The sequence below is a fragment of the Stigmatopora argus genome, chromosome 22, assembly GCF_051989625.1.
Source record: "Stigmatopora argus isolate UIUO_Sarg chromosome 22, RoL_Sarg_1.0, whole genome shotgun sequence".
NCBI classification, from domain to species: Eukaryota; Metazoa; Chordata; class Actinopteri; order Syngnathiformes; family Syngnathidae; genus Stigmatopora; species Stigmatopora argus.
This window is the reverse complement of record NC_135408.1, coordinates 5,346,548-5,360,337: the sequence shown is the minus strand read 5'-3', so window position 1 is coordinate 5,360,337 and position 13,790 is coordinate 5,346,548. Positions and strand designations below refer to the sequence as shown.

Here is a 13,790-nt window from a genome sequence, read left to right as displayed (position 1 = left end):
TTCATAACATAGAGCAGGCGTGTCAAACTCGGGTTGCAACTCCATTTCATGTGGGCCGGTCGGCCGGACCATTTTAGATCTAATATTTAGATTTTTTTTATTTTTTAAATTGGATTAAAAAAACTGGATCAAAAGCCCTAAATAGTCAGTTTTTATAGATCTAAAGCAATGTTTATTTGAGCTTTTTTTTCTTAGTAATGGAAAATTTCTTTGAATCATGTTTTTCATTTCAAATGGAAACAAAATATATTTTTTAATTATGTTCAATATTAAAGTGGAAAATGGAAAATATCTATATAAATTTGTTTTTAGATCTTACAAAATGCGCTTTGAACTAAAAACACAAAAGAAATAAAATTGGATTGAAAATATTGCAATGATTGATTTTAAAAAGGGGAAAATCAGGAAATGTTATGTACATCATCTATAACCATTTGAATTTGATCCTAAAACAGAAAGTCAGCTCTCATGATTTACTTTCTCGGGCCACACAAAATGATGTAGTGGGCCAGATTTGGCCCCCGGGCCGGCACTTTGACACCTGTGACATAGAGTATAAGTTCATAGTGTAAGAACAATGATACAAACATGACATTATTTCACAGGCCACTAGAAAACAGTGTCTACCTTTGTGATTTAAATAATAGTACAAGAAAGGGTTATTAAAGTCCAAATTGGATTGGATTGGATAACTTTATTCATCCCATATTTGGGAAATTTCATTGTCACAGTAGCAAGAGGGTGAGAATGCAGATACAGGAAAGGCATTTTAGACATAAATAGATAGAAAGAAACCAAGCCACGCGACGGGTGGGGCCGAGTCGTAAAGGCTGCAGAACAACAAAGCAAAAATTAAATATGTACCATAAAAAGACTGTCCTTACATTGCGGTTGTTCACCCATTGCGGCAGATCTTAGAACCTATTAACCGCCTAAAACAAGGTATTACTCCACATAGATTTACTTTAATACTATTATTCTTGCCGAGCATTACTTGCCTTGCCTTTCCTTACCGCCGTGTTTACCCGACAATCCTCTGAGACCTCCAACAATTTACATGTTGGTATTTTGTGTTATTTTGTACTGTTGCATCCTTAGTGCTGTTTTTGTTGTACTTTTGCTTCTTAGTTTTATTTGCCAACTCGATCATGCTTTTGTTGTCTCTTTTAATACTTTTTTTGGCATGCCTTTGTGAATATGCTAACATATCCGACAAGCCACTCCAAGGTCATGCTTTATGTTTTCCAGAGCCAAAAACATAGCCGTTCTAATGGTATGTTCTGGAGTTTTAAAAGGTAGGAATCAAGCGAACCACCTCAGTGACGAACTCTAAACTGTATCATGTACCGTGAGATAGGTAGGGTAGTTGAAATTTTAATGTTTTCCAGGTCCAGAAATGACCTAGTAGGCTCATTAGTTGTAAAAGTCTAGATTCAGTTTTTTTCACTTTCCCTTTTGAGGTTTACTCATTGGCTGCCATTGAAAATGACAAGTAAAATCCATTATATTTTGAAATGTTGAACATTGAGTGATCATGTCTTAATGCCACTGATTGGATGTTTATACAACAGTCGGAAGATTGTTGATCTGTCCCTTAGATTCAGTGCTGTAAGAGATATATGATATATAAAACAGTTTATTTTTAGTTCAACTCTGGTTCGGCTTTCACCCTCAATGGCAACCAATGCGTTATTTAGATTAAATCACGATACTTTGAAGGTTCAAGGTACACACGAGTGTCAGGTTCATCTTTAAGCATCTTCAGTTGAAAAAAAAAACATATTCATGAGTTCCTAAAAGTCATACTTGCTAGAGTGCCTTAATATCAAAGGTAAACCAGATGTTTGTGTTGGAACTAAAGGCCAAGAGGTGACGGCGGAATCCACCAAGGAAAAATGTCAAATCAAATGTCAAGGTGCTGGCCTTTGAGTGGGCTTGGCCAAGGGAGGGGGGAGCATGCAGAGGTTGGGGGGCATCCTACCTGCACCCCCTCCCCACCCCACCAATGTTGTTTGGAAAATCACAGATATCAATTAATGTTAAGTGTAACCTGGAGGTAAAAAACTCAATTATGCACAAAGTCATAAGAGTCAGTTCAGTAAACTGCAGCAAAATGTTGCATTGTTGCAACAATGTTTGTTACCTCGTTAAACTCGGGATTGAGGGTCTTCTTCTTGACCGCCGTTTTGTGCTTGGACTTTTTGTTCTCGTCGGGCTTCAGGTACCTGCGGCAGAGCGCAACAACAGCATGTTATTGAAAGGTTGTCCGCCAGGGGGAGCTTTGAGTCTGACATTCATACCCGACACCACATGCGCAGACGGATTTGATTACACACGAGCGTTGATTTATGATAACAAAAGCTAAATTTATCTGGATTAATATGACAACAAAAAGGGGTTTGATTTCCATCAAGATGTCATTTTGCAAAAGAAGAAAACTTGATGCAATACCAAATTATGACAAAAAAATACATATATAAAAAGTAAAACAAAGTTTTTTTAAATCTCATCTCATTTTCTGTACCGCTTTATCCTCACTAGAATCGCGGGGGGTGCCGGAGCCTATCCCAGATGACTTAGGGCATGAGGGGGGGGGACACCTACCCTGAAGAGATGGCCAGCCAATCGCAAGTCAGGAGGAAACAAACAACCATTCACACTCACACTCATACCTAGGAGCAATTTAAATTGTCCAACCAGCCCATGCCTTGCATGTTTTTTGGAATGTAGGAGGAAACTGGATTGCCCAGGAAGAACATGCAAACTCCACACAGGTGGACCGACCTGGATTTGAACCCAGCACCCCAGAACTGTGAGGCAGACGCGCTCACCACTCATCCACCGGGTCACCCGCTATCAAAATAACAAATCTCAAATTTTCTAAAAAGAAAATCCAATTCAATGAGGTCAAAGTATACCTCAATTCAAATGAGTGCTTTTTTCCTTTTATTGCAACCTTGATAAAAAAAAATATATATATAAAAAAAACTCTATTGCGCCTTCTCTCATCGTTTGTGCATTTTCATCACTGTCAGCAACCACATTTTTTTTCCACACTGCCATTTCACTTTCAATTTTCCAAGGTAACGCTAAATGTTGCGTCGGACGTAATTATTCAGCCGCTGGTACCCAACGAGCGACCCCAAAAGCCCACGAGACAACGGATGTTGCCCTTCCAGTTCCCCAAAAATCCCCAACAGGGATGATTCCTTTTGCTTTTGTTCCTAAGGCACGCGTGGCACTGTTGAAAATTAATTGGCGGCCGGATGAAAGGAGTAGGGAAACTCTCAAGTGGGAGAGACAAAAAGAACTCTCCTTCAAATTGTGGCTTTTATACCGCTTGATGTAATCAGAGGCGAGTTGGACCTGAGGAGAGATGATTACAATGTATTATAACTGGTGCGCGCTTGCCCAATACGGCGATTTCTTTGGAGGAACATGAGTCACGCGCAAGAAGTTTCTATGAGAGAAGCGTACGTATTGTAAAATAGGACAATGGACTCTGGTGTCAATCTGAATTAAATGTATAACTCAACAGTTTTGTAAATTCGGCTCAATGATCATGTTTTTTTTTGCCAATGTCGTCGCTAGATGTCCAATCTATTTTGACTGGGAAATGGATTGGGTGTATACTTATGACTATAATCATATCACACATGATTTACTGCCTAACAAGTTGGTCATTGGCCTGCAAGACAACACTAAAGCCAATTGAAACCATTTATAAGCACGCTCTTAAAGTATTGGACAGAAAACCAAAAATGCACCACCACTGGCAGATATAAAAAAAACACAAATGCCTGAACTGGAACAATACTGTTAAATATGCAGATGCCACCTTAGTTTACAAAATCTTCCATCACATGATTGTAAGACTGCAAGATTTTTTACAAAAAAATTCCAACACATCAACAAGGGCTGGCTCTAGAGGTGACTGTGTAGTTCCCTTCAAAAAGAGTGCATTCAGGCAAAGGACCTTTTTTGTCCGTGCCTCACATACCTGAAACTCAATTCCAATGACCATACGTGAACTCCCGTCTCTGAACCTTTTCGCCAATCATCTTAAAGCCTGGCTGCTAGACGAACAAAATTGTGATCACAACGCTGTCTAAAACTGTGCTACTTGTGTGTGTGTGTGTGCGTTATTGTTTGCCTAAAACCTGCGGTACTCAGACGTTTGGTCGAAAGACGTTTGGTCCCCGGACGTTTGGTCGACCGGATGTTTGGTCGACTGGACGTTTGGTCGACCGGACGTTTGGTCGACCGGACGTTTGGTCGACCGGACGTTTGGTCGACCGGACGTTTGGTCGACCGGACGTTTGGTAGAATGGACGTTTGGTAGAACGGACGTTTGGTCGCCGGGTTGTTACTGTTGAAACCAGCTCTCAAAATTATAATCATGAGAGAGTGAGTTTAATATCTAAATATCTAATTTCAAAATATCAACAGTAAACCCTCTGTCATAATTTGACAGCGAGCGAACCCGGCAACCAAATGTCCGTTCTACCAAACGTCCGTTCTACCAAACGTCCTGTCGACCAAACGTCCGGTCGACCAAACGTCCGGTCGACCAAACGTCCGTGGACAAAATGTCCGGGGACCAAACGTCTTTTGAGGAAACGTCCGGTCACGAAAACCTGCACAAGGGACTAAATATGGAAAATAGCCCTTGACTAAAATCTTACATATTTACATATATACGTTCATTTCCATGAATATGATAATGTTCATGAATGTGCGTATTCTTATTAAATAAATCAAACTCAAACTCAATAGTGCTATCAAGTAAATTGACAAAAATATTCTAAAATCATCTTCAATTAGTTTTCCATACTAGTACAACGTGGCCATTTTAATATTTTGATGAAGTATTTTGCACGTACGTTTTGACGTAAGGGTCTGAGAAGCCATTGGCATCCATGGCAGCGAGATGGGCGCAGCGTATGATGCCCACCACCAGGCAGGACTTGAGGGTGTTATACTTCAGGGAGATCATGATGCGCCCTCGCTCCTCCAAGGACTTGTCCTCCGTTTTGTTCACCTGTAACCACAATTAGACCAAAGAAATGAGCACGTGTTGAAGTATTGTCGGCAGCCAAGACCACTCTCCCTGAGTGACTTCCTATTCAAGTTCTGCCTGGCTTCTTTTATGTATTTATTAATTATTTTTAACTTGTGCCAAGCTTCAGAAATCCCGTTAAATTTCACTTTGAGAATTTTTTGGGGGAACTATTTTGGATTATTTGCTCACAAAGCGGAACTCTTAATTGGAATCAGGGTTTAGAGTTTTCCTGGAATTCATACTATTTTGTTAGTTCTAGTTATGTAGATGTTTTTCATTTTGTTAACTTTGCAGTGAATGAGTTCAATGTTACCCCAAAAAAGTCATGTGAAGGATGTTTAAGTTGAATGAGAAGTTCCTAGTGTATTAGCGCCGTCTCGAGAGCACTCTTTTTATCGTAGAGCTTTAATTGCCTTTACAACACACACACACACACACACACACACACACACACACGCATGCATACACAAAGCTCTTCAAGTCTCTTTGCTCAGTCCACTGTAAGACTTTTTTTTCTTTGCGGCCGGCAGAAGTCACACAATGCAATTTCCCAGTAAGCGACCCTGCAGTCGCTGATTGTGTGAATGTGCCGTCCCTTCAGACCACACTTTTCAATCAAATGCTGCAAAAAAGTGCTGTATCAGCGAAGGAAAATGCACAGCACGGCCTAAAAAAAACACACACATCAAGCTTATCAAGGGCTCTTTGAAAGTGCAAATGTGGGTTTTCCCCAATGAATTTGAGCCATTTCCATTGGATGCCTGTCAATTTATTTGGACCACGGTGCGAGTGTCGTTTGTTAGGCAATGAGTTGAACGCGCAAAAAACTGACAAGTTGAAGTCACTAGAGCCTGCTCATATTTTTTTTTCATTTTCTGAACCGCTTACCCTCACAAGGACCGCAGGGGGGCTGGAGCCTATCCCAGCTGGCTTCGGGGACCAGATGGGGTACACCCTCAATTGGCGCTCTATGGGCAATTTAGAGTGTTCGACCAGCTATGGGAGATAACCTGAGTACTCGGAGAAAACCCACACAAGCCAGGGGACAACATGCAAACTCCACAAAATAAGGACATGTCGCTACCTGCAACCTGCAATGTAGGAAGAGCTAAAATTCCATATTTGTGGAATGATTTGTGCATTAGATTAATAAAAAGCTCCACAAATGACCAGATTACATCATCATTTTAAATGAAAATCAATTAGCGTCTGTTGGAGGATATCCATTAATTGAATGAAATGGTCAGCCTAGCATTGATACGTCAAGTGTCCGTCAGCAGCCAGGCGCCAGCACCCCCATTTTCCAAGTGTATTGACTGGGTTGCAGGTATTACTTGATGCCTCGCGGGTGTTTTTTTTGCCAAGGAAACATATTACGGCAGAAAATTGTATTGTTCCCTCGCAAATGACATTCCCAAGCGACACCAAATACATATTTCCCATTTTTGGCCCAAAATGAGAAAAACAATTATATGAGGTAACATCAATTTTCACTAAAGAGTGACGTAACAGGAGTGCTGGGAGGATTTATGTGCCCGAAAAATTGCATTTTACTTATAATATGTGAAGGTTTTATAACCTTATTTTGTATAGTTTTCTGATGTTGTGGAGACCATTTCTCATCCAAATAACCTTTCTGAGATATACTTCATATGTTTATAATGAAAATTATTTCTTGAAAAAATGACAACTTTTTGGAGTTTAAAAGCCCCCCAAAAATCCAGTAAAATGTTCATTCAAACAGCTGTTTTGCGGCGTCTAATGGATTTAGAAATTCCAGTTCAGCATCTCAAGCCACTGAAATTACTGGAAACAGCTGACTTTGATTATTTGTCGTAAAATTGGACCAAAATAAAAATGCTTCTCTAGTAACACAACACTTTGGACTGAACTTAGATGGCAATAATTTAAGCCTGAATAAATTCCCCGATACATTGTTTTGTTTATTGTTTGTTTACACCCTTTACAGGCGTTCGAAACAAATCTTAGATATCTTGAATTATATTGTTAACAAGGGCTCAGGTGGGCGTCCATTACGTTAAGGTCTAGGTTCAAAAGAAAATGACATTTTCTTTAAATAGGCCTTGCGGGAGGTCTCAGTTACATGTTGGCCTTTGGGGTAAAAATAGTATCAAAACGTACGAGTTGAGCTAATTCAGGGGTGTCCAAACTACAGCTTGCGGACCAAATACTATACTCTTCATTTTAATTTGATCCTAAAACAGAAAGTCGGCACTCATGATTTACTTTCCCGGGCCACACAAAATGATGCGGCGGGCCAGATTTGGCCCCCGGGCCGCCACTTTGAAACATGTGCGCTAACCACTCAGCTGACAAACCGCCCGATTCCAATTTCTATTTTTCCAAAAGCACCCCTCAAAAAAAGAAAAGTTTGGACACCTCTGAGCTAATTGAAAAACACAGCAGGCAGCCTTTTTTGTTCAGGTTCAAAGTCCAAAGCTTCATCTTTACTTTGATACTTTTATATTTAGAAAAGTTATAAAAAGTACACTGAGAGTGACATTTATTTTTAACTGAAAAACAAAACCAACGATAGCCTCAGCTACTTACAGGTAGCTGTTTTTCCAGGCAGTTGTTGAAGTTCTTGGTCTGGTTGGGCTTTAGCTTTTTGAGGGGGATTCGCGTCTCGCCGATGAACTCGTTGTGGCGGAACTTGTCCTCATCACACACTGAAATCCTAAAGAGAAACGAGAAAGATAGCATAGTGAAATTATGGGTACACGGTCGATTGGTCGCCGGTCTTTTGGTCGCCGGTCTTTTGGTCGCCCGGAAGGTAAGTGATAATTACCATTTAAATCGTTGCTCAAATTCCCTTAATACAAACTGCGAATTACTATTTAGTCATACTTAATGCCCTAGTAATTATTAGGCTAAAGAAAAGCTCAAAATTTCCCAGACTTGGATTGTTTTTTGTTGGAGAACTTGTTAAGACCCTGCCTGACATGTCGGCTCAGTGAAACTGCTCATGGCCATTGTTGGCTTTTATTGATGCATAGACCGTGTTGTTTTACCTTGTTTTGTCGCCGGTCTTTTGGTCGTCGGTCTTTTGGTTGCCGGTCTTTTGGTCGCCGGTCTTTTGGTCGCCGGTCTTTTGGTCGCCCATTGTCGCGGTCGGGGCGACCAAAAGACCGGCGACCAATCGACTGCACACGGAAATTATGTGATTCATTGATTTGAGTCTGGCTCCAATGATTTGGTTAGCAAGCTCGGGTTTGGGATCCAGATGAAAAACAAATGTCACGTTTTTCGACTCGGAAGATTCCAATCGCTGATTTTCTGGGCCTAATCAGAAGTCTTCTGGATTCTAATGATTCAGCTCACTCACAAAAATGGGCTCTCGGTAAAAATTGCAGACTAAAGTGTTTCACGCGAGCAAGTCATCAGATTCAGTTTGTCAACTTGTGCAAACTATGCGGAAAAGCACAGTCGACTCAGAAGATTTGATTCATTGACTCGAATTTGCGGACTCGCCAGAAACAGACTTAAAAAAAGAGTAGTTTCGGGCGGTTCCATTTACTAACTCCAATTTGCCAATTTCCTGGGGAAACATTGTGGAATCAGACGATTTTTGATTCATTCCGATTCAAAAAAACGCTGCATTGTCTACATAAAACAACCCAAATGATGGCATAAATGTGCATTTCAAGCACTTGGCTCCACGTAATCCATCAGCATAGCCGTGTGGCCTTTGCCCACCTGAGCGTTTGCGTGGCATATTGTGACCCGGCATTACCATGAAATGACAGGGAAGGGGGGAAAAAAAAACAACCCTGTGCTGCACGGATGGACGGGTACTGCTGAATTCAATTTAGCCAGAGAAATGATGTGCGCTGTGGAAATGTGCAAGGGCTTCGCTCACCGATGATTGTGAAAGGGCTTCATCAGTGATGACACACACACACACACACACACAAAGCGTCTGTTTGCAGAGCGTCGATAAGGTTTCCGCTCGCACCAACGATAAATTCACCACAGTAAATTTTCAACAGCTCACATCAAAGCAAATGTGAAAAGCTTTGTTATTTGCGCTCGTGTACGGATTAAACGATTGTTTGGAAATCAGCAGTGATCTTTACGTTCTATTCCTCGTTTTCAATTTGCCGCAGCAAAAAAAAGAATCATGTGGCAGTTGGATGATGAAACCCGAATGAGATGGACTTATCTTATCTGAATATAATGAGTGACTCCACAATCTTCAAATCTCTCCAAACAACGGCTCGACATTTTGAATATAAGCATGGCGGCTAATTAATTGCTCTCTAAATGATGAAATGAATGTCATTACCCACTCGGTCTTTGTTTTTAATTTATTTTTTTTACATGATGTGTCATGGATTTAGCGATTTCAGTGCCATGAGGATGATAGATGTCGAGTCGTGTGGCGCTTTTCATCCTAATTTAAATGTGTTTATCACAAAACTAATCCTCACAGTTCAAATGGATTGAATGTCTATTGTTGTCAATGGCAGCCAATGAGTTAAAAATGGATTTCCATTTTTCCATGGTGGACACATAAAAAGTTGTGAGTAGTGTTGTTTAAGATATTTTGTACTTTGATGAAGATTAAATGCTTGTGAGTTTTTTTACTTGCATATTTTACAGTGTTGCCCCACCCAGACTGTTTTTGCCCAATTATTTGACAATGTTTGTTATCAAATCCAGGGAATTTTGCGGGGGAAAAAAACATATTCAATCAAAAAAATATACACTGAATTTTGGAAAAAAATTGCATTTCCTGGGTTGAATACGTCCTAAGTTTCCAAGATCGTCGCCAGTTACAAATGGACTTGAAAATAAAAACGCGCAATAGGCATCCGGAGCCAAAAGAATTGCATGGCCGCAACACTATTTTGAGAATGAAATGTGGTAGAAGAAGCAATGTTTCAACTTTCAAACATGAAAAGCAACACTGTTGTTATGCAAGGTGTAAAGTGTGACTTCTGCGCTCCTTTATTTTTATCGGGTTATCAAGTAGGTTACATAATGCATTGTGATAAGTAATGTACAGTGCTGTTTTTTTTAGGCAACTGTTTAAAAGTTGTTTCGATGACAAACGACACATTTAAAATGATCCAGTAGCGGTGAGAAAACGTGTCTAACACGGCAGCGAGGTCGCTCACGTTGAATTCATTTTTTATGTAACTAGCATGAAATTTGCACGTACAGTAAAACCTTGAGATACGAGCTTAATGCGTTCCGGGACCCAGCTCGGATGTCAATTTACTTGTATCTGAAATCAATTTTTCCCATATAAAATAACTATAAATACAAAGTAATCTGTTCCTACCCTCTGAAAACCCCCCACCAAAAACAGGATATTACAGTATCCCTCTTTGTTATCATGTTAAAATGTTGTATAGTACAGGTTAATATAAAGTTACAATAACGTTGGTTGCCTGCCACGTCAAACACATCACGCGCTGGATGATGCCTTTGTTGCTACGGCAACCTGTCAGATGACTCAATAATGTGGCTCATTTTGAACATATTTTTCCTTGTCAACATTGTATTAATTTGATTTACTTTTGTTCATTCATGTATACATGTACATCTATGTGTATGTATGTATGTGTATATATATATATATATATATATATATATATATTTCAGCAACACACTTATTTATTTACATATTTATTTATTAACTTATTTATTACCTATTTATTTATGTCCAAAATGTATTTTCCTGTCTGTATTCTCACCCTCTTGCTACTGTGACAATGAAATTTCCCGAATACGTGATGAATAAAGTTACTGTAAAACCTGTATTTGAGCGACACCTCTATTTGAACGGCACCTCTAATTGAACAGCACCTCTAATTGAACGGCACCTTGGTGGAAGAATTGAAAAATAGAACAGCACCCTCTAATTGAACGGCACTACGGGGGAAAGTTTGAAAAATAGAACGGCATGCCGTTGAAATAGAGGTTTTATGGTATCTAATCTAATCGAATTCATTTTCTGCACCGCTTATCCCCACAAAGGTTGCAGGATTTAGTTTTATATTTATTTGTATTTTAACTGGGTTAAAAGCAAAAATAAAGTTGTTGTTTTTCCCCATAAAACATGGCATTGGTCGATATGTCACAGAAATGTTATCAGTCCAACATTAACCTTGAGTAGACCCAGCCAAAAAGTATCAGGAGTACCTGAGTGTTTTTCGGACCATATCCTCATCGGTGATGCCATAGTAGGTCAACGTCTCGCTCCAGACGGGGTTGAGCGTATTACGCAGGGTCTTGGTTCGAAGTTTATTAGCCTGTAAGAAAAATAGAGAGACAAACCAACGGAGGGACGGACAGGTCGGCGTATCGGACAGAAGAAGCAGCCGCCATCGACGAGCTGCCTCGCTTCATTCCTCGGTTGTGCGTTTTATTGACATGCTGCCAAGATTACGTCCAAATATTTGAGGGAAAAGCCCGCAATTCCGGCAGTTCTCGTTTGTCATGCAAAAGCTGACGACTATAGGCCAGACGTATCGGACTTCTCGTAGTCTCGACATCTGCGTGGTGCGCGAGCGCCATCGGAATTCAACGCGCGGCAAGTTTTTGGCCGTCCTGCCGACAATCCGCTTAATGATTGTCGGGTGAAGTGTTTGAGAGACTCAAGGTGTTCTTTTCCGAGAGATAGATGAGCACCTTGACCTTCGCACCAAGACGGTATCGTCCAAGAAAATTTCATTTAAACAAGTATATTGAATTTATTACAGCGTGATGTTCTTTTGTCTTTGCTCTAAGGCTGGGTGTTAAATCAGTTTGGTCACATTAGAGCTCATGTGGAAAGGACCAGTTCATTTTTGGCCACTTAAGATTAATGGAGGGGTGTCAAACTGTTTTTTGTTGCGGGCTACGTTTCATTAAGCTGCCACAATTAATTGATTAATGAATTGACAGCTTTTCTGATAGTTGTTACAACATTTATAGACATTAAAATTCATCCAAATCCCCTTTTTTTAGACTGTTATAGGAAATGCGCTCTTGTATTTTTTCATTTTGCACAACGCTTTTTCTTGTCAGGGTCACAGGTTTGCCATCAGGTACATTTTGCATTTTTTATTTTTTATTTATTTACATTTTCCAATCAAAAAACATGAATTATTGATTTTCTTTTGAAATTATTCAATCTGCAGCAAACAATTAATTTATTTGCATGGAAAAAATAAAAAGAGGAACAGTAGAAATTCTAGACTTAAAAAAAATGTTGTGGATAAAAAGTGTGAAAAACCCTAAATGTTCTGGGTATTCAAAACTGTGTAGTATTTGAAGTTTTTTTTCCTTAGAAAGGGAAAACAAGAACAAGTGAATAATATGTAAAGTGAGTGTTTATTTTTCATTAAAGTCAAGGGATATTTAATTTTTAAAACAAAAAAAATCAGTATTTCATAATATTGATTTATATTCCATACGATTTAGCCACACAACGATTGCGGTGTTGCTGGAGCCCTGAATTGGTGGCCAGCCAATCGCAAGGCACAATGCTCACAATCACACCATCCCCGAAGGGGAATCGAACCATGACTGCCTGCAGCAAAGTCAAGCGGAAGAACCACTGTACCATTGAGTGACTATATAAAAAGGAATTTTTGTGTATGAAAAGTGGTATATTTCACATATTTGCAAGGCTTGAGTCATAATATTGGACCAGTAAGGTTGACATTTTTTCCGTCAAGGTGTTTTTATCCTTAATGTAAAACGTTTGATATGTTATGGACCTCTGCCAAAATATTACAAGAAATAAATTACACATTCACAGAATTCAGTTATTTCTATTAAAATCATAATATTCAATAAAAAAAAAAGATTTACCCCAAAGTTTCTAGATAATGAAAAATAATTGGTAAATAACAGAAATAATAATATTCAAGATTTGTCGAGTCAGGAAATGTAGTAACCAGTTAACATGTATGTTACTCTGTTTCACGAGTACTATAGTACTAATAAAAATACTGTAAATATCAACTAGTGTACAGTTCAGCAAAATGTAATACATAGTAACTTACGTTTAAAAAAAAATCTTTTCTGCTTTTACGATTTGTTAATCTAAAATCATTAACAGTCCTACATCCTCAGAAAAGACCCTAAAATGTTATTTTTTTGGTGTTTTTTTTGTTAAATTAACTGTTAACATGATCAAAACTTACCTTACTGGCGCCAGGTAGCAGGTGCAGCTTGACATAGGGGTCGGAAAGCCCATTGTGGTCCATCGGCTTGAGCCCCTGCCCCAAGAAAAAGATTAACAAAGTATAAAAACAACGCTAAACTGTTGTCTTAACTCAAAGTTGTCAAAGTTGTGGCTTTTGTTGTAGGCCACAGAGTATATTTACAGTGTTATTCACCTGAAGCCTATCCCAGCTGACTATTTAAGATCACAGTCATAGCAATTTAGCATGTCCAACTGGCCTACTATGCCTGTTTTTGGAATATGGGAGGGAACCAGAGTACCTGGAGAAAACCCACGCAAACTCCACACAGGTGGAATGACCTAGATTCGAACCCAAGACCCCAGAACTGTGAGGCCGACGCACTAACCACTCATCCGCCGGGCCGCCATATTTTGAAAATTTATATTCATGGGCCGCACAAGGTAATGTGCCGGCCCTCTACTGCCAATTTGACTCCTATGTCCTAACTTATAAAGTTTCAGATGATTTTGCAGCAGCTCGTTTGTTTTAATATGCACAGTTTTACGGCCTCCTCTTTTTATTCT

At 39.5% G+C, this 13,790-nt stretch overlaps 1 protein-coding gene across 2 annotated transcripts in view; it reads right to left on the bottom strand.

Moving 5' to 3' along the window:
* doc2b (double C2-like domains, beta) overlaps positions 1-13,790 on the bottom strand; it is a 47,734-nt gene that overhangs the window by 3,394 nt on the left and 30,550 nt on the right. For both annotated transcript variants that reach the window (XM_077593001.1, XM_077593002.1), the window contains 5 exons: positions 13,225-13,299; positions 11,234-11,343; positions 7,634-7,760; positions 4,884-5,041; positions 2,144-2,225 (listed from right to left, as the gene is read on the bottom strand). In XM_077593001.1, the coding sequence (XP_077449127.1) occupies positions 2,144-2,225; positions 4,884-5,041; positions 7,634-7,760; positions 11,234-11,343; positions 13,225-13,299 (552 nt within the window). The remainder of the gene's footprint in view (positions 1-2,143; positions 2,226-4,883; positions 5,042-7,633; positions 7,761-11,233; positions 11,344-13,224; positions 13,300-13,790) is intronic.